Source organism: Denticeps clupeoides, chromosome 13 (assembly GCF_900700375.1).
Source record: "Denticeps clupeoides chromosome 13, fDenClu1.1, whole genome shotgun sequence".
NCBI classification, from domain to species: domain Eukaryota; kingdom Metazoa; phylum Chordata; class Actinopteri; order Clupeiformes; family Denticipitidae; genus Denticeps; species Denticeps clupeoides.
In genome coordinates this window covers 11,834,526-11,855,420 of record NC_041719.1, presented here as the reverse complement: position 1 = coordinate 11,855,420, position 20,895 = coordinate 11,834,526, and the positions used below count along the sequence as shown (strand labels likewise).

The 20,895-nt window shown below is 40.6% G+C and overlaps 2 protein-coding genes across 3 annotated transcripts; one reads left to right on the top strand and one right to left on the bottom strand.

Moving 5' to 3' along the window:
• Window positions 1-455: 455 nt before the first annotated feature.
• LOC114801702 (disintegrin and metalloproteinase domain-containing protein 10) lies at window positions 456-14,451 on the top strand. 2 transcript variants are annotated; one of them, XM_028999920.1, is made up of 15 exons: window positions 456-871; window positions 1,215-1,327; window positions 1,400-1,518; window positions 1,596-1,751; window positions 4,962-5,056; window positions 5,583-5,705; window positions 7,152-7,244; window positions 7,352-7,520; window positions 9,780-9,943; window positions 11,324-11,495; window positions 11,571-11,715; window positions 11,795-11,978; window positions 12,401-12,500; window positions 12,609-12,829; window positions 13,853-14,451. In XM_028999920.1, the coding sequence occupies exons 1-15, from the start codon at window positions 866-868 to the stop codon at window positions 13,955-13,957; spliced, it is 1,965 nt and encodes a 654-aa protein (XP_028855753.1). In that variant the 5' UTR covers window positions 456-865; the 3' UTR covers window positions 13,958-14,451. The 2 variants fall into 2 exon arrangements, with proteins under 2 accessions (XP_028855753.1, XP_028855752.1); XM_028999919.1 differs by having other exon boundaries at window positions 459-871; window positions 1,183-1,327.
• Window positions 14,418-18,534, bottom strand: lpl2a (lipoprotein lipase 2 a). Its single transcript, XM_028999921.1, has 10 exons — window positions 18,249-18,534; window positions 17,470-17,663; window positions 17,212-17,391; window positions 17,012-17,123; window positions 16,696-16,929; window positions 16,198-16,440; window positions 15,987-16,107; window positions 15,579-15,785; window positions 15,394-15,495; window positions 14,418-15,313 (listed from the first exon to the last, which is right to left on the bottom strand). The coding sequence occupies exons 1-9, from the start codon at window positions 18,349-18,351 to the stop codon at window positions 15,399-15,401; spliced, it is 1,491 nt and encodes a 496-aa protein (XP_028855754.1). The 5' UTR covers window positions 18,352-18,534; the 3' UTR covers window positions 14,418-15,313; window positions 15,394-15,398.
• Window positions 18,535-20,895: the final 2,361 nt, after the last annotated feature.

Here is a 20,895-nt window from a genome sequence, read left to right as displayed (position 1 = left end):
CGCACATGCATTTCCAGATACTCAGCATTCGTTGATTCTGATCATTGTCATTAAATGTAATGTGTCATTTTTGTGAGTCTGTCATCATTGGGTAAAAGTTTGAAACAGGAAAGAAGCCTGTGACATCAGACGTGTTTAAACGAAGAAACTTAAATTGAGCATAAACGGCATGAACTTGAACATCTGCTTTAACTCTTTCTTCAAACAATCACATATTAGCCGTATTTTCGAGAGGGCCCAAATGACCTAGAGTAACCCTGATTAATGTTGTTCTTTGTGGATGGGTTGGTCCCGTGATGTCACTGTTCCAGATCAGGCTGTTCACTTGGAGCCAATCAGCAAAAGGCAGGGGGTTTGGGGGCCGGGTAGGATCAGGCTCTCCCACTCTGCTTTCTTGGAAAAGTGATGTTACCGTGAGGCTCACCCGTTGACTGTGAGGCCCCTTAATGTATGTTTTTTTCTCCGGCCTACTCTGTTTGGCCTCAGTGAATTTTGTGGCAAATTAATGCTTTTGCTTGAAAAATTGTTACAGTAAATGTTGGAAGTGCAAGTCCAGTGAGCTCAGCAGGAGAATTAAGCAAAGCCTGATTTCCGTGACAGCCGATTGAGCATCGTAACGAAATCGTAAAAATCAATGTTTAAACGCCTCCTACTGTGTTCGCAAGTCCCTTGGGATTTTGGCATGTCTGAATATGCCCGGAACCCCCAGTAGTGAGGTCAGGCCTTGACTAGTAGGTGCATTCCGCTGCGCGGTTTTCAAGCAAGTAACTGTGAAGCATGAATATCGGAGACATGATGGCTGCTGGCCGTGTAAATATTGTTCGGTTATGGCTTTTTATGTTGCTCTTAAGATCGAGTGGACACGATGCAGGTAGAATCTCTTTTGTATTATCCTGTTTGTAGTTCATGTCATTACTCGTCCTGGCATGGCCCTTTAACGCCACCGTTTAGTTGCTCGTCTGACAAGCTGATTATCTAACAACCGTTTTGAATAGGTTTCTGTCTCTTACTCTCAGACACACATATGAACTAATCAATACAAGAGCTTGATTAGTTATTGGTGTAGACTGGTGTTGCAAATATTATCATACATATTAGCATACAATCAGACCGATCTGTTTAAAGGCATTATTAACAGGCTTTGTGGCTATCTAGAGATAATTCATATTTACTTCAATTCAGAAGCCGTTACTGACATTAGCCCATTCATAAAGTATTATGAAGGACTGACTTATAACCGTGAAGCTTTACTTCAACATCACCAACGTGTTAAGCGCCAGGAACCTCCTCACAAGGTGCTACAGCTGAATTTCAAGGCTTTTCAAAGGTAAAGTGTTCCTGTATTCTTTTTTCACATGCACACACGTTTTGAAGGTAATACGTTAATTGTCTTTTGCAGGCAGTTCCATGTGCATCTTGAGCCAGACACAGAGGGATTTGCAGACAACTTTGAGTTATGTGAGGGAAACAATTACACCACCGTAGACCTCTCTCACATGTATTCAGGATATCTGGAAGGTATGTTGAGGGCCGATAGTCTGTTGTGGTGGTGTGTGAACCCCCTCTCTGAACAAAATGTGTGCTCTCTATTGTAGATGAGGAACGCTCCTCCTGTTACGGTGCCGTCATCCACGGACAGTTTCAGGGTTCTATCAGGACAGCAAATGGAACTTACCACGTGGAACCTCTGCAGCGATACACCACGAATGATTCTGAAATCCACTCCATTATCTACCACGAAGAAGATATAGGTAGGAGTAACAACGTTGCATTCACTTACATCTATTCATGTATGATTTATGTCGTTGATCATATTATCAATAGTTAGTGTTCCTCCCGGGGTTTTACTTACTGAGAGAATGGAGGTAGCAGCATTTGTGAGGGTCGGTTTCTAATGTATGTCAAGTTCATGGACAAAAAAGCTGCCACCACCCTCCATAATCCAACAGGATCAGCACAAATCAGGTTGATGAAGAGTGAAAGAATCCCACTGTGGGGAATGAGGGCGGTGGGCTGTGTAGTGCTTTAGCCAATGAAAAGAAGAAGAAGAAAGAACTTAACAGCAGTCAGGTGACCATAATCCCACCACTGGGAATCACTGAGTTCATCCCATTATGTGACCCTAGCCGGATTCAAAACACAGACGTTCAGGAGGCGCTCAGTAGACGAACAATGATGTCAGTCAATGGGAATCCATTCTATTTCGATTCTAGCTTCTATTTACACCGTGTTTTTTCTGTCATTTTGGATTCCTTCTTATTTAGCAACACATTTTCATGTATGGTTTGAAATCGTATTCCTTTTGTTACAGTATTTTTATTTTTTTTAATTAAACAATTGAATAAATGTCTGCACTGCAGTGAACAGGGTTCTGGGTGGACTCGGTGGGTATAAATAACTAATTTATTTACATATTTTAAGAGTGGCGAGTAGCAGGGAGGTGGCTTTGTGTGCTGTGGTTACTTCATGTCATGTGGTCTCCAAACTGAAGTCAGACCAGATCCATGAGAGGTAACTACAGGGCATTTCCCATACACACAGTGGCAATATCCGCCTCTCAGAAGTTTAGCCTCTCTCTGTTACTTTCCCTTTTTTGATGTCAGGGAGAAAACTACTTTGAACCTTCGTCAAAAGATGCTGCCTTGAGGAAAGGGTTGAGCCGAGCCTGAGAATCCTAAGACTCTAAGTCCAAAAGAATGTCTTATTATTGGATGTAACACGTGGATGTATTTTTGTAGACATTTGTGCTTTGCTGCTTGATTTGGATTGAAGTAAAATTTCCGCATTGTTGTAAAACACTGTATAGGTACAGCCAAACGTTTCTTCGGAGGACACTGTTTTGTTTTAATTTCCTCTGCATGTTCCCCACACTGTTGTTTCGGGAAACCTGACTCGCTTGCTTTAGTCCCCGCGCGCTGGAAAACCTGAAAGAACACTGAGCACGGAGCCTGCACACTGGGGCTAGTCTGGAAGTAATTCTGTCAGTGGGTCAATGCCCGGTAGATACACCAAATCCCTTTCCCCTGCCCATAATGCCTGCTGGATGCCGATTCGCCCACTTCCGTTCAGTTGAACCGTCTCGTCCAATCGCGCCGAAGCCCGTTTTTCAAAAAAGTGACAGCAGCTTCAGCCGAGCGATCATTTCACCTCTTCAGCTAATCTTATCTTGGTTGCTACAGGGAAAGCACCTGATTTAGTTTCATTGCAAACGGAGCTTTCATTTTTATTGGGCCTGCCACAGCATGTAAATGTTTAATCGAGTTACAGTATAACGTATAGACAAACAGGCTTTTGTGAACATGTTCATGTCTACTGTGTTGTGGCATTTATGGACGGTGCTGTTTGGTACAAATGCGAACATTGAGCAACATCCATCAGGGCCAGAAGCAGTCCTGGCCTCCTGCTGAGTATTACCAGATTTCTTTCTGTCAGTGCCCGTTGTGCGTCACAAATTTGCAATCCCATATTTTTTTTGTCTCTGTGTGCATGATTGCTAAATGCACATTAGGGAGTAGTCCACAAGGGGCATGGCTCTGAAGAAAGTGACCTTTCTGGAAACTTAAAATATATGCCGTGATGAAATCACACCAACCCCCCACAATTACAAAAGTATGGGAGTCATTTCAACAAGACATGGAAAGTTCAGGGTCCTAGGAGTGTTACAAATCTGAATGGATCTTGTAGTTACACGCAAGGTTCTTTTCTAACTTGGACATTTGGTCATGGGGGAGACTTTAAAGAGGTGTGGTGTGATGTTTTTCATTTCACCACATGAAGATCCCCAGGGTAATCTGTGGTTCAGTAATTATGATTATGTGCAATTGTCCTCATACATAATCATGGACCTAGTCAATTTTGCAATATAAAATTAAGTGACTTCATCACTCTTGGCATAAAGGACAATTGAATCTATTCTGTATAGTGTCAAGTCAAATAAATAAATATTATAATAAATATTCTAAATATTAAATGCCTTTAGGGTGGGTGGTTCGTTAATTACCTTTGTTTATTATCTATATTACTTTTGTCCTTAAGCTTGTCATTATTATTAAATAAAAACTATGTTAATGAAAATCCAAATAATTTTCATTGTTTCGTGTATTTTTTAAACTGATTTCCACCACAGAGACAGGGTCATGGGTCATGATTTAGAAATTATATACAGTATATACAGTATACATATAGTCCTCATTAATGTACACACAGCATCTCATATTGACCGAAAAACACAGAGCTGTTGAAATTTTTGCAGATTTATTAACAAAGAAAAACTGAAATATCACATGGTAACATATCGCAGTATTCAGAACCTTTGCTCTGATACTCATATATTTAAACCGGGTCCATTTCTTCTGATCGTCCTTGAGATGGTTCTACACCTTCATCCAACTGTGATTGATTACACTGATTGGACTTGATTGGGAAAGCCACACACCTTTCGGGAACAGTGAACAAAAAGTGAGTGCATGGCTGGCAACCATAGGTAGTAATAAAAATAAGTAAATTTTACTGACGTGGATGATTTACCAGGCAGCTGGTAAACCATTTTGTTTTTTTTTTTATGTATTTTTGGATAACTGTAAAACTAATATTATCAGGTTAACATTTCTAATTTGCACCAGTCATTTCCACAAGACTGATAAATAAATCCATTTAATATGATTAAATTAAACAAAACTTTAAATGCAAATGGACCAGGTGGATGATAGTTGAAGAATAATAAAGCAAAAAAAAAAAAACAGTATTAAACCTGTTATAAAATATGTACTATAATTTTTTTTCTTCACTATGAATTACACAGTTGCATGCACAATAGTTTTTTTCAGCTTATTATGCAATAAGGTGCAGCTTGCACACAGAACACTTTTTTTCTGCAAGAAAAACATTATAATAAAAATACTGACCGCCCTTGTTATATTTAACAGCAATGACTGTGCTTTGTCTTGGTGTGTTGCTCACAGACACCACTCCCTTGGGAAGAGACCATGAAGGGTTTTGTGGGTACGACCATCTGCGGAATATTATCCACGATTTTAGACAGGAAGTAGCAGGTCAGGTACGACTTGATAGTGTTTTCAAAACTGCTTATGGATCCACTCAATTTTTTTTTAGCATGATTTCTCTTGTTTCCCCTTGATTGTCCCTTCTGTCCATATTTATTTGTGGAACTGGCGTAAACAAGTGCACCTGAAAAGGAAGTTGGTACATTATGTCCCCAGTGTTTCTGTACCAGCATTTACAGAAACCTAACCAAGGCAAAAGGCATGCGTGTGGAGCCCACATTTTATCTCCTCCATCTGCACTGTCCAGACTATTGTCCTGAGAAATAGTTGTGAAAGTGCCAGTTTTCAATTAGTGGAAATTGGTAAAATGAACAATTGACTTGCAAGGAAACATTTTAACAGATTGCATCGTTACTATGTTTAAACTCATGGTTAAGACAATACATCACTTCAAGGTCCTGAGATGTTGTAATGAGCATTGCACATGTTACCGTGTTCTTTTTTTGCTTTCCATGACAAGCCCCTCCGACGCCTTCCCAGCACCAATTGTCAATAATCAGCATGTGATCTCGTTCCTAGGAGAGGCCAGTGATCCGGTCTCGGAGAACAGTGGATGATTCCAAAACCACCTGCCTGCTCCACATTGAGGCAGATCATCTATTTTACAAAACATTTGGCAGCATTGAGGAAGTGGTTGCTCAGGTAAACATTAATATATATCAGGGGGTGAGAACCACACAGGTGAAATTGAGATATACATATCAAATGAAAGCTTTTGATTAGCTCTTTCTACTGGCAAAAAGATGTGAATAAATTATTAATTCATAGTTATTAAAGAAAAGCTCACAGAAGCAGGTATCAGAAGATTTAAAAAAATATTTGTTATAGAAAAAAATATTTGTTCTCACCCCTTCATCTGTTTATTGGTTGGCACTGGTCCACAATGACTCCCATTGTTGGTGCACAGGAAGTGATCTTAGCTTTTTCGCATTTGCCCCAAAGGAGTCAATGATCTATTCAGGAAAGGGATGGGGGGCTGCTTGAAATTTTCTAACTTTATCGTGTTTCATAACCCTGAGAACCTGTGTTTCATACAACAGTCTGTTATGCAAAGAATTCCAGCTTACATCATATGCGTATAGTCAAAGATAAGGCTGCAGGATTCCCGTCACTTGTAGTAACCTCTGTCTATTGACATTTTCCCCCAGAATACTGTGTTCTGCAGAGTTGACTACCACATGGGGTCATTGACTTGAATGTCTTTCCCCTTCTTCAGAAATCATTGCAATTAATTATTGCTGGTCCATTTTTTATTTAATCATTTTTATTTAGAGTGGGGTAACATGGTTATCAAGCACACGCAAGTATTATTGACCTGTTTGTGCAAAGCTGCTAATGTTTCTGAATGAACTGCTTTAGCGAGACTGGTGTACGTGAATAAAACAACTAAGATAACATGGGCAAAGTGCCACTGTAAAGAGTGCAGGCAGGTGCAGGTGCAGAAGCTCTGTGCCATGCTTTCCTGGGTGAACCCAGATGGCAGACTGGTTTGGATCAGTGCTCTGGGACACAATGCTCCTGGCAGCTCTATTGCTTTTTATAACGCTGCCTCCAGGCAGAACAATTTTCAATTGTGAGCCACATTCTGACTCCTGGCCCATTTGGACTATTGCTGCCTCAGACATTTGACTGAGACTGGAACTCTCTGTCAGGGCCTGCAATTTGTCATGTGCTTTTATGACGGAGAGAAAAATCTGTTCTTGGAGACTGAGAAATTTTATCCATAAATAAAGTTGAATGCAACTATTTGCTCAGAATATCATATAAAACATTTTAACAGACACATCTAAAGAAAAAAAAAAACACATTATGGATTTAAAGTGTGGAGCTAAGTGAAGGAAAGTGAATGGCCATTATTTTTTGTTGGGGTTTTGGCATGGCAGGAAAGTATGCTTGATTCACTAACATGGTTTTATAATAAGAATGTGAACGGAGCACAAAGGTCCTCACATTGACGTGAACACACAGAATATGGTAAACAAAAAAGACAAATGACCATTCGAGGACAATACACAACAGGGATACATTTATGCCAGGCTATGACACTGCTTAATTATGATAATCATTTTGTGTTTTTCTGATTTCTAGGTGGGTTCGTATGTAAGAGCAGTGAATGATATTTATGACACAGCTGACTTTGAAGACATTCCGTTGATAAACTTCAATGTGAAAACACTCAATGTAAGACATGCACCTTTATGCCTTTGGCCTAATGCTCTTGAATCTGAGATATGAAGCGCTGCAATATGTATGTAACATACACTGAACAATGCCATGGTTCCTTTCAGGTCAACAGAAATGAAGATCCCAGTAGCCCCCTTAGTGCAGCATTTATAGGTCCAGAGAACCTACTGACAGTCTTCTCAGAAAAGAACTGGGGAAACTACTGCTTGTCCTATTTGCTGACCAATCGCAACTTCAAAGGAGTGTTGGGACTGGCTTGGGAAGGTCAGCCAGGTAAAGATGCAGGATAACTTTGTACCTGTAACCCATGAGAGCCTGTACCTTTCTATATTTGAGAAAGCTTAACACTTGCTTGAGACATTTAAACAGAGGCTGGCTTGTTCTAGGTTACATCAGTCTGACCCAATGTCCATCTTACAGTTTCATAAACGTTTCCACGGGTAAGCAGGATGTGCTTATAAAATGTGCGTGCTGTTTGGTGACACAGTGTAAGGATTTATTTCACTGCTGGGGTGTTAACCAGTCTGGACCTTCCACATTTGTTTAACAGCCTGAACCAATAATTTCTGACTTTGAACAGCTTAATTGTTCCTGACTAAGGACTTTTGCACAATTTCTTGTTAAAAACCAAGTTCTTGTTAAATAATAATATGATTGAAACACCTGAAACATGTCCGTATTTAAACAACTGCATGAAGAAAGTTCGTAAAAGGATTTGGTGGTCTAACCTTTCTGACACACATCTCACTGCATTATGCTCAGTGGTTATTGGAAACTAACCTTTCCATTTAAAGATACAACAAACTTAGAAAATTGTACACTTGTCTCAACATTCCACTAAATCAAAGTGCCACTTAAAAGCCACTTATATGGTTTCTTTACACTATTGTGGTCAGACCTAGTGAATTTAGGGAGTTATGACAATAGAACTGTGCAATTCCTTTTATGATAGCTCATCAACCTTAATGACCTCAATTGGATATTAGGTATTCACATTCATTGGCCTAAATGGTTGAGGGGGAACCTATTGTCTATCAAGAGTCTCATATGTGCTATAATTTTGTTTCCAAAATCCCACATGCCAAGCACAAAAGTTGGCTATGTGTGTTATTATTGTTTCGGATCTGTGGGGGTGGGTCTTGGTCCTAAAATGTTTTGACCTTTTTGGAGGTTGCTGTCACATTGTCAGCTGTACTTCACCAGATTGGCTTACCAGAGGGGCGTGAGACCACTTAAATGCTCATGTGATGAAAGAGCCATGCCCCATGGGTCTTTTTCCCATCCCCCTCACTTCTTAACCACAGCAAGACCTAGATGACCGCATTCCACAACCCACATTGGCCTCTATTGTGAAGGCCTGTGTGAAACAGGTTCAATGCGCACACACACACACACACACACACACACATACACATACACACAAACACATGAATCCCACTGGCCATTGCTTTCTGTGACATAGCCCCAACGGTTTTTGAAACAAAGGCCTAAAATCTGAACGTGCAACAGCCAAGGGTTAGTGTGTAGAAAGTGATCATACCGTGTCATGGTTGAGTAACATGATACCCCCTGGCACTGAACTCCAAACCCAGAGACCCCCACGACTCCTCCCCAACAGAGGCCCCCAGTCATTTTGGCTTTAGCCGTCGGCTTGTTTACTAGTCAGCTGTAATGGAATTCTGGAATGCAGACAAGCTTTTGAAATTTTGCCTTTGCTTATCCGACTGAGCATATTAATTAGGAATGGGGACAAGATTGCATGTTAGTCACATTCATAGCACTTAGCCAAATTTGCATCTATTGGCAGTCAGGGGCTGTTGCAGTGGAGCTGGTGTAACTTTTTGAGACTGAGCCTGTTGGAAAATTAGCCTGACATAGAGCCCTCACACACACAGCACTGAGCCATAACCAGCACATAAGCATGTGTGGAAAGAAGTTAAGTGTTGTTAAAAATAGAAAATATTTCCATTTTATTGTACAGAGACATATGGAACATTTTTGCATGACCGAAAGACCCCATCACAGATTTTTGATCACCTTTTGGTACCTCAATTTAAACTTAAGTATTAAGTTTACCCTTTATTAAGTTTACCCATGGTCCTTTTTTAGTGAATCAGACACATGCTAAATTTAATAATAATTTATTCAATTAATTTTTAAAAAACACTAGCCCAGCAAGACAGATTGCTGACGTCGCCCTGCGTTTTTTTCAGTCGGATTCTGTACCAAACATTTTGTTTACATGGCTGGAAAAGGTCAACCTGGTTATGCAGTCTGGCACAAAACAAAGATTTACACACAATTTACACAAGATGAAGAAGACATCAATAGTAATGTCCCTGTCTCAGTCTTTGCAAACCTATTTCAAACATAGTAAACGTAAATGGGGGACAAATATAATGAAAAGCCACTTGTCACTGGTCCTCTGTTACTCTACTACTGGGATTGACACCCTCTTTCAGAAGATATTTAATAGCAGAGGACATTCTCTTGAATGATGAATGTTTTTAACAGGAAGTTCTTGATTTTCAGGAAAATGGGGAGGAATATGCTCCGGGTATCCAGCTCCAATCCATGGGAGAAATCTCAGCCTGAACACGGGCTTGGTCACGTTGCAGAAGTACAACCAAAGGCTTCCGCCATGGCAGGTCCAGCTCACCTTCGCCCATGAACTGGGCCACAGCCTAGGATCTCCAGTGAGTCAAATATGTCCTTCCAAAGCAAGAAGCTCCCGTTATCTCGACCGGAATTTGGATAGAGTTGACTAGCGAAGGACAATGTGTGCAAGCTTATCTCTGGGGACGACTGTTGCTGAAAGGACTGTTTGCAGGCACAGAGCTCTGTGTGCAGAGTTTTGTCTACCATTAGAAGACTGCATGCCCTGTTGCCTTGTTTTAAAAGATGCAGATCTTCTATATCCATTTTTTTTTTGCACTACGTTGTCCGTGTAGAACGGTGTTTACAATCAATTACGTTTTTATGCTTTTGGTAATGTTTGTGTTTATTAAAAGCCATCATAAAATTGTACGTGTGACCTCTCACAGGCGGTGCTGTTACTCATTACCCCCTCTGCTCCCTACGCTCTCTCGCCACGGCCGACCTTTCTCCCACTGGCTCTCAATCATTCACTTGTCCTCACAGGCCATCCACTCTTCTTCAGTCTTCTCCAGGCGTGGTTTTCGAAATCATCGCTTTGGGGCCAGCTGCATTGGGAGCCCTGCACGTGCTGACAGCAAATGGGGGTAGAATCCAAGGCTCCTTAAGGAGGAAATTCGTATTAGAAATGCAAAATTTAGGGTCCTACGTGTCTTAAGCAGTTATGTATAGTGAGGGAGGGGATAATGAGTTTTTGATAGGCTCTAGCAAGGTAAGCATTCCAGAAAAGCACTCTATATCGGTGAAGGACATGCTATACATTTACTGGCTGACTGGCAGAGAGCAAGGTATGCAGAGGTGAGGGGAAACCTGGAGTCCTCTCCTGGAAGTTATATGGAGGCCTGGGAAAGAGTCTGTGACCTATGACCTCGTACGTGCGCAGTGCTGCAAATTTGACAGCAGGGGTGGCATACTATTTTATCGGCCCATTCAATGCTACCTTTTATTTGTGCGGCGGTTAATATTTGTCCTGATGGTCTGTAAACATGGAACCCCAACCCTCCGCATGGCAGCTAGACAGTCATGAAGACAGTGAGAGATGTGGTCTTATCGGATCTGTCCTTGGTTTTTGTCAGTTGTTATAAGAACATTTCATGCTAGTGTCACGGGCAAGGACATTCATTTTTGTATCAGAATATATTCTCTTATGTTAAATAATCATCTTATGCTGTGAAATAGAATACATTTTCACACACAAATACAGGACAGGGTCTTTCTGGTATATTTTGAAGATAGCTGCGCATTCGTGGTAAGACATCGTCTCTTGCTTTTTTTGGCTATCAAAAGATTTTTATTCATATTGCACAATGTAAAGATTTTTTGTATAATGTAAAATGCATGTTTTTATTCATTTCTGTGACCCACACAGAAATAATTTTGCATGATAACAATCTGACATGAAGGAATCCATTTTGTCACAGCATGATGAGGGCTCCCAGTGTGGAAACCTGGGAGCTGCAGACCGCAAAGGGATGTACCTGATGTTCCCTGAAGCTACCAATGAGTTTAGGGAGAACAATGACAAGTTCTCGACCTGCAGTATCAGGCGCATCAGCCGAATACTGCGAGAGAAGAAGGACTTGTGTTTTGTTGGTGAGACAACTTAACAACTACAGTATTTGAAACATTTTGGGGTCTGGACAATTCTTTTATGCAGCCTTTTATTAGTCAGTAATCAGCCCATCTGCGGGAACCAGATAGTGGAGGATGGAGAAGAGTGTGATGTGGGACACAACGTATCCGACCCGTGTTGCTACAGTGCCAAGGAGCCAATGGGTGTGCAGTGTCGGCTGAAACCTAACACACTTTGCAGGTAACTGATAATAGATCCTGTTCAGTTGCACTGTAGAACCATAAGATGTCATATGAACATGCTAATTTGCATCTGTTAGTCCCAGTCAAGGCTTGTGCTGCACTTCCGACTGCGTTTTTAAGCCTCACGGCGCTACCTGCAAGAGCGAGTCTGATTGTCGGATGAAGAGTGTGTGCTCTGGCACTTCAGTGGACTGCCCTGCTCAAACTGCCAAGTCTAACATGACCCTCTGCAGCCTGGGTACTCGGGTCTGCCTTCATGGGGTGGGTTGGATGTTCCTTCAATGTGTTACCTCCAATGAACCCCATTTCCAAAGACGTCACTTATTTTTTTGAAAGTCTTTAGGTGCAGTATGGAGTAGGAGTACAAATCTGACTATTGCAAGTTGGCTAAGAAATCCCACTTGACTTCACCAATCTTATCACTGCCCTTGACAGCCAGACAATCAATCCAGAACTAGTCTACTTACTTCAGCTATTTATTTCTCGAGCTTACAGGCATAAGGTCATTTGTATTATCGGGGGAACTAGTTGTAATAAAAATAAAGACTTACTGGACACTCAGGACAGACCTTGGAGCCTAAAATTTAGGTAAAAATTTGTATTTATTGCCGCATCAGTGATCAGACTGGAAAGACTGAACTTTACTTTACTGTGAACAAAAATAATATTTCTTTCATCCACAGGAGTGTTCGAAGTCCATATGTGTGATACATGGTCTGGAACAGTGTGACTGCCCAGGAGAGTCCATGAAGGAGAAATGCCACATGTGCTGCCAACAAATCGGTAAATGCACCATTCATCTTCCACTAAAATTGTTCTTGTTATTATTAGTATTTTTTGCACAATGCATGTAGTACAATAACAGTTTGCATTTGGTCTTGTCACTAACAGATAAACCAAGAACCTGTGCAAGCACCACCTCTTCAGTTCTTGCAAAGTATTTTCAGGGAAAGCGAGTGCCTTTGGTGGCTGGTGCTCCCTGTTCGAGTAACAACGGATATTGTGACAATTTCCAGGTCTGTCGCCTGCTGAATGCGGATGGACCGATTGCCAGGCTGAAAAATGCATTTTTACATCTGGATGATTTTAATGACCTGGCTGAGTGGATGAAGGTTTGATTCTTGTTGAATATTTATTGATACTTATTGATATAGTATGGTTTATGCTTGCAACACAATAAGAGTACCATATGGAATTGAATTTTGGAACCCCAACATTCGTGAGATATTGACACTGCAGACATTAGGCCTTGGGCTGGGTACAACATATCAGTAAACTGCTGGCAGGATGTCACTGTATCGCACAACCTCAAGTGTGTTACTGTGATTACACTACGGTTTATCCATTAATATTTGCACCAGTAAAGACCTTAAAACTTTGGTCTGCAAAAAAATATCTTGTTGTATCTGTTATCCGGCTCTTGGTGACATTCAGGCAGCAGGCATTGATTACCATTCTCAGGTGGAGATCTGAATTATTCCTGTTGAAACAGACAATTTTTGTACGGTGCAAATGCAAAAGCAGTCATGTTTAGTCAATCATTAGACAGTTGAACTGTCTACAGTGAAGTCTCTGTGAAAACGTTAACTGGTCATGACAATTAGCTCAGAAATCTCCATCATATATTTCTGATAGATGCAGAACAGGTTTGTATAACCTTCCATTGTACTTTTTTCTTTGAAGGAGGGAATGCAATGAAAAGAAGTCTGGAATGCAATAGAACAGAGGGCCTATGCCATGTTGTCATTCTTTGGTTTTGCCAAAAAGCCTACAGGGAAACAAATCGACATGAATAAGATCAGTGGCAAAAACGTTTTTTGTCTTTTTTGCATTTGATCATATATGTTTCCACTGGGTCCCAGGAAAGTAGTGTTACTATTACTAAGCAGTAGCAATGTACTAATTTCTCATGCGTGAAATATTTTGAAATTGGCAAAACAACAAAGAAATTCTGAAAATCCTTTCACCATTCCCACCTTTTAGAGACACTATAGGCAACGACTGGTTTGTCAGATATCGAAATCTTTGTCTAAACCGATAACCTGCCCGTTCTTGTGCTGATCTTAGCTACAGAGGATTCATTTATTACATTAATTCCAAATGATTTCCTTCATTAGCCTTTTGTTTCTCCACAGGTGTACTGGTGGGCCATACTGCTGGCCATCCTTACTCTGTCAGCGCTGATGGGTGGCTCAGTGCTTTTGTGTGGGCGTGCCTTGGAAACAGACAGTGCTGAGTGAGCAGCACTTATCCAGATCTTAAAAAAAGTTTCAGATCTCCAGTCTCCATACGCCAGCAGTACTGTTCACACATTTTAATTTACAGGAACATATTTTGCTTATGTTGGCAGTGCAGTTCCAACTGCTTGTAGATGCTATATGTTTTCTCTACAGAAAGAGTCATGAGCCATTTAGAAATTTTGTGTAATTCACTGGGAAATTTTGAAGAACTCAGGTATGCGGCAGGGAATTGAGCAGAATTGATTGAATATTACTCAGGGTAACAATGTGGTTATTTGTAGAAAAAACAGAGTTGATCTTCCTGCCATTTTTCAGCAATAGGATTGCGATATTTGTGACAAAGGCCACATGCTTGCATTTTTCAATAAACGGCCACAATTTTGATATGCCTCTGGATGTGTTAATTACTGCCAGTGTAGGAAAATGTAAACGGCACAATAAAATTTCCAACTTCAGATAATGCTGTCAATTTGTTTAATGTTACTAATACATCAAGGGAGATCATAAAATACGTTTAATTAAATATTTGTACATATTTACAAAAGATACATACATATGAAAAGAAAGGTAATAATGACAACAGAATATATAACTTGTACCATGTAAGATAATTGTCTGAATTCTGTCACATTCCTATCTGCTGGTTATAAAGTGCAATATATCATTATGTTTGTCTATGCATAATTCAGAACACAGTAGTTGTTAAAGAGCATAAAATACAGTACACAGAGAACTTATCCTACAGTGTACATATACACGTACATAATGCTAAGACGGTTGTTCAAGTTACATGCCATTTTTAACCAGTTCAAATTTCTGTCTGGAGTGATCAAAGCCATTAAAACTATTTAACCAGAGTGCTTCACTGCAGATTTCCTCCACGCATTCACAAGTGATACCACACAAATAAAATGATTAAAACGAACAATTCAAAGCACATCAATTCCTGTCTTTCAATGCCTGTTATACGCCTTGCCTCTCCTATATTACAAACGTACGAAGAGCTGTGCAAGTGCTTCACGTAAATGGAATCAACTTATACTTTTACACCAGACACAACACCTAAACTTAAAAAAATAATTTTCCTCTTTGTTATACATAGTACAGATTAAAACAAACCAAATAGAAAACATTATTCAACACTATGCACAGTCAATGCTGCCAAAATATCCCTTAAATATATGTCTTAAATAACCAGTAACTGTACATTATATACAAAATACACTATGGTCAATGTGTCAAATGTTTAAATGTGCATTTTGTAAATAAATTAACTTAAGTTAAGTTTGTAAAAAGGATGAGACAACAGCCTGTCGGTAAGACTGTCCAAGTTACTGTCCTTGTTTAAGGTCCTTGCTGAAAAGGAATGAAAGAAAAATGAGCACAGGTACATGCGCTGAAGGGACAATAAGAATAATTGACTTTATGCTCTTTACCGCTTTCAAAAAATCTTCCGCTTTCCTTTGCATTTTACAAATGTCACGTCTTTAGCCACTCTTACAGTTTCCTCATTTGGATCTTTTACACAAAAGACCATCCTAAACAAAACGACATATAAATTACACAGGCAATATTCAACCTTTTTCATTCAATAGATCACAGCAGTTCAAGTTCAACTCACTTTTTTTGGGTCTCACCAACCCTGATGCGAAGTTTTTTAACTTTCACATCAGGGTTGATGGAATTTCCAGACCACCAAGTGGACGCCATTTCAACAAGAGAGGCTGCTGACTCCTGCCATTTAAACTTCACCATCAGCAGGTCACCAATGTCCTTTTCTGTCACCAGCAGGAAGGACTGTGTCTTGTTGGCAGCAATTTTCTCTTTTCTGATTACGGGAAACAGCTTGTTAGAAGTTGCACAGTCAATGTTTAATATAGCATGGTTATTGCTTATATTTTTCTTATAATAAGCCTATATAAAGAAAGTGCTTAAAGTAACATCTCAGAATTGCTGTTTGCTTCCAAAATATAAAATCTCTGAGCACCAGAGTTCAGATCTTGAACTGCATGATGGGATGTTTACTCACAGATTCAGTTGGAGATGCTCTGCATCCCCTTTAGTGCCATAAAGTGAGAATGTAACAGAGGGCTCCATGGTTGGTCGGTTCACTGTACTCAGGAAGCTCATCTTCACCTGGTAATGAAAAACTTCACAAGGAACACGTGACAGTGAGTCGCGGTCATCCCAGACAACGTGAACATGTCTGCAAAGGCTTTAAAAACCAGGCCGTGCTGTACCTCTGTAAGGCATGGATGCACGGGTCTTGGTGAACAGTTTCAGACTGCGCGGTTTGCGGACCTTGAAAACGTCGTATCCAACATTATTGCATTGCTTCTTACGGCAGTTTAGACACATGCCGCGTTCAAACATGTCATTGGTGCCGCAACTATACGCCGTGCCGGCTTCCTGTTTGTTCAGCAAGGAATCGATGAACAGGTGGACAGACCGCTCATGTTCACATTTCACTGCCTCATTTATGGCTGTGGAAACAGTTGAGATATTTTCAGTTCAAATATTACTTTAATAGGAGCTCAAGATATTTAGGAACATTCTGAGCTAATCCTGCACAGAATGAGCTGCATGGTTCACGCTAATCTCTCAGTTAGCTCACTCTGCTAAATTTGGCACGTATCATATGTCAGTTCTATATAAAAATGATCTGCATAGCACAGCCAACTACGTTTTTAAAACGTTAAATTTTGTGCATACACAGAATGTTAGTCAGTGGTTCTTACCCAGTATGCCAAAGCTGGCTATTTTCTCTAGAGCACCTCGCAAGTTGCAGCCAGGCTGAAAGCTTCCCCCATTGGGGTAGACGTCAACATGGCCAACTGGTTGCTCAATGCCAATGCTGAGGCCCAAGGACCTTCGGGTGAAGGTGTGAAGAACGTCAACAAAGTGGGCGTCATCTGGCGAGAGGCGCTGGTGGGCGTGAGCTCCTTCGAAGTCTGGTCCTGCTGGATCAAGACCTACAGGAACCACGTTCATACACATGAAAATGTGAACAACCTCTCAGTGCTGACTTGGTCTTCAGACTCAACAGTGATTTACCAGTGATTCTTCCGATCTTTTTAGAGGCATGGCTTCCAGCAAATCCAGCAACATGAGCACCAAGACTGTAGCCAATGAGGTGAAGGTTCTCAAATGGAATATTTGTGGCCTCCTTCAAAACATTTAAGTAATATAAATATTCAATGTTTTTTTTCCCCCAGTATATTTTAAGAAGGTTTATCAAACAATGCAAAACAAACCTCGATCCAATCGATAAAGTGAGCAACGTCCTGCCCAACATTCTTGGTGTTCTGCGCTGCTATTGCATAGTGGTTTTGGGCGGAGTTCAGCCAGTCCACAACAATCACATTGGCATCTTTTTCTCTTTCATACAGTGCAGCTACCAGTTTAGAAACCCAGCTTTCAAACAAGCCGCTGACCTGCAGAGACAGCAAAGCCGTTGGCGATCATGGCTTTCACACGTTCCCATGAGCGCTCAGGAAACGGAGGCCATTTACCGTCCAGCCATGGATCACCAGGAAGGTTTTAGACGCGGACTTGAAAGTGCATTTCCTAAGCGACTCCGGATCTCCAGGGAGAATGTAGCATGTGTCCTCGTCCGGTTCCGCCGCCGTTCGGAGGGAATATTTAACATGAGAATTTCTAGCATCCTTCGGCCCAAACAAATCTCGCAAGGGTTCCAAAAAGTTGTCTGTAAGGTTATAAAGGACATTTTAGACAAAGCACACAAAAAAAAATTGCGAAATTGTTTTTTTCTTAGCGTTTAAAGGTCACAAAGAATTTAATGCGATTACAGGAGTATTAATAGGAAAGACGTTGCATGCGTTGGTCATCTGACCCTTTGTGACATTTGTTGCATTATACACATATATGTGTGTGTGTGTATATATATATATATATATATATATATATACACACACTTGAAGAATATTGAGATTTTTTTTAATTGTATTTTTTTTTTTTATTAACATTAAACAGAATATTTAAATTAGTGATACTAGTCCTATTAGTAGTTGACTTTAACGCAGCCTGCTTTTGCAGACCAGACGCCAGTCATGTCCCACTGTCATCTTTATTTATGAGGGCGCGTCACCATCTACACGCCCACGCCTGGATGACTTTCACCAATTTATGAGCGCGAACCACCGAAAAAAAAAATATATATATAAATAAAACGCTAATAATGAAGGTGCGGCACGCAGAAAAAAAACATATATAGTTAAGTCAAAGTAAAAGATTGTGTTTTTTAAAGTTCTGTTTTGTCTGTTTTTTTTACCGAAGCTGGAATGGGGGAGCTCTTCCTCCAGAGATATGACGTCAAGTACGGTGCAGCTTAACACGAGCCAGAGCGGGAGGCATCGGTGTGGCCGCAATGTCATGTCTCTCCCCTCCGCACCGGACGCTCGGTGAAAGTCGCTCTTCCTGATCCCGGGCGCGATCTCCAGCGATCTCGGTTCCGGCCGGTCGGCGTCGATTTCTGGACCATTTCGCGCGGTTCCGTCGCTAAATAGTTCCTGTGCAGCGCGAGCGCACTTCCCATTGGCTGATCCGCACGGGCGGGGTGTCCGCCGCGCCCGAGAGAATTCCCAGCTAATTCCCTTCACGCTTCCACGCAACCTGCCGTTCGCTGCGTGCGTTTCTCGTGGGCGCGAATGAACTGTTGTTGTTTGTTTGTTTGTTTGTTTGTTTGTTTGTTTGCTTGTTTGCTTGCTTGCTACAGGTTGTTGTGCAGACCTTGAACGTAAAAGATTCCAGAACCTCAGCTGTGTCAGTGTCTGAAAATAACCAGGGCCCATGATTATGGGCAGGGGTTATGGTTTCTATGTGCCTATGCGACTCAGGTCACATGAGTGGCATCATCATGGGGGAATGAGGTGAAGGACAAGACTTAAGTTAATGTTTTCGGGCATTTTTTTCAACCTTTGAAGTAGTAGCACAGTAAACATTTAAATAAATGTCTAAATCTTTCTATATTCTTGGAGGGATTCGAGTTTGCTGTGTGTGTGTGTGTGTGCGGGCGCACTGGACTTGCCTTGCGAACTTGGCTGGCTGCGGCCCCCAGATCTTAGACGATCTGGAATGCTGTACATTTCCAGCCAAGTGTCTATCCAAGAATTACAGCACACGTTTCACAGCAAGAGTAGCAACAACACTTCCTAGAAAGCCACTGTCTCTGGATGTGCTTGAGCAGAACATGTTTCCACCATCTGGAGCAAACATAAATCACTATTTGTTCTCTTGTACTTGGCACAGTCTGGTGCCTACAGTGTTCACTTAAAAAAAAAAAGTGCAATAGTGAATAGTAAACGTTATTAAGTAAATGTGTATTTTGCATATTGTCCAATATATGAGTTGACACTAAAGCATAATTTCTTTACTCCTCAACTGACATGGGAGAGAAAGGGAACCACATGTGGGAGAAGTCTGCTGACCTTCGTAACACAGGGAATGGTTAAAAAAGCTGGAACCGTTACAAACTAGCCTTGGAAAAAAAAGTTTACTTTGCTCCCAAATACAAAGAATAGGATTTGAATTGAATTACGAGAAAAAGAAAACTCTTGGGGTGAACAAGTCTCTAAAGCCAACATGCAACACCACATCCATGCCAGAAGACCACATGGAAGCTATGCTATGAAACAGTGCCTTTCCAGTCAGTCAGTATTAAATATAAGAGCTTGGAAATTTCAAAATTCCAACTGGAACTGTGAGCTGATGGAGCAAAAATTATAGCAAATAATTTTTGGTATTAAAACAAAGATGTGTTCAATGAGAAAACTGTAACCCAACTTTAAAATGTGATGGAACTGGTTTTTCTGGCTGAGGTAAGTGACATCATGGACTCAAAATCACTTAGTCTGTGGCTTCTTCTGCCAGGAAACTGAACCTAGTGTCTTCCAGAGGGACAATGTTTTGAAGCATATGTCCAAATGAACGCTGTAATGGTTAGCTGACCACCAAATCAAGCCATCGCTATGGGTGGCCTAGTGGTCACTAAGGGTGATGGGTTAAGAGCAGAGGACACATTTTGTTGTGCCACTGTGTGCACTTTCACTTCACTTCATGCAGGAGAACACTGTAAGATACGTACACTGTAAAACACACTGCTTGTTTGAACAGAGAAGTAGTTAAGCCAACAGATTTCATCAGATGTGCACCATAAATGTACAATGTTTCCGTTTTTAGCCTTGCACCTCAGGTCAGTGTTTGTTGTTCTGCTGCTCGTTTACAGTTGGCCATTAATAATGACCAGTCCTCATGAAGTAAAACAATTAAGTATTTAGTATTTTAAGTATTTAAGATTCTGTTGGAATTTTCATTAAGATTGAGCAACTGCTGATCACACATCACATTTTTAGAACTTTTTAATGCAATCATTAAGAACTTCAGGACCTTGCACAAACTTGAGAAGTCCATTCGTTTTGAGGGCAAAAAGTTTACAAGGAAATACAAATTAAAATAAACATTTAACTCTAATTTCCTTTGAAAATGATATAATTTGTAATTAAATCCCTGCATATTAATGCTTGCTCATGGAAGAATCTGAAACATGATGTGAAACTTTTGCTTTTATATCAGTCTTAGTGGTAAACCTAACACTGTATCTGTCTCTTTCTGAAATTCAGCCTTGATGCATAATTACAGCTACTGTAATTTCCCAGGATGAGCCATTTTGGTGTCTGTAGCTTTAAATGCTAATGAGGAGCAGAGCGGCCAATACAATTTGTTGGATGACCAAAGCACTCATTAAACCTTTTGCCATTTCTAGCCACTGCAGGACCATAGACAGGGTAGGGGAACTCGTATTAATGTTAAATAATCTCACAAAGTGAACGTTTCATAATAGGCGACCTTTAATAATTGTTTCTACATTTTTAGTTTAACTGAACTCAGTCTGAATAATTATTCTATTTATGAAACTCATA

What these genes read in the sequence shown, in the direction of transcription:
- LOC114801702 (XM_028999919.1), top strand. Translation starts at nt 778, where the DNA reads ATGAATATCGGAGACATGATGGCTGCTGGCCGTGTAAATATTGTTCGG. An exon ending in GACAGGAAGTAGCAGGTCAG is followed by an intron (nt 5,057 to 5,582) that starts GTACGACTTGAT and finishes TCTCGTTCCTAG; the next exon opens with GAGAGGCCAGTGATCCGGTC. An exon ending in TCAATGTGAAAACACTCAAT is followed by an intron (nt 7,245 to 7,351) that starts GTAAGACATGCA and finishes GGTTCCTTTCAG; the next exon opens with GTCAACAGAAATGAAGATCC.
- lpl2a (XM_028999921.1), bottom strand. Translation starts at nt 18,351, where the DNA reads ATGACATTGCGGCCACACCGATGCCTCCCGCTCTGGCTCGTGTTAAGC. An exon ending in AAAGATCGGAAGAATCACTG is followed by an intron (nt 16,930 to 17,011) that starts GTAAATCACTGT and finishes TGGTTCCTGTAG; the next exon opens with GTCTTGATCCAGCAGGACCA. An exon ending in AGCCAGCTTTGGCATACTGG is followed by an intron (nt 16,441 to 16,695) that starts GTAAGAACCACT and finishes CTGTTTCCACAG; the next exon opens with CCATAAATGAGGCAGTGAAA.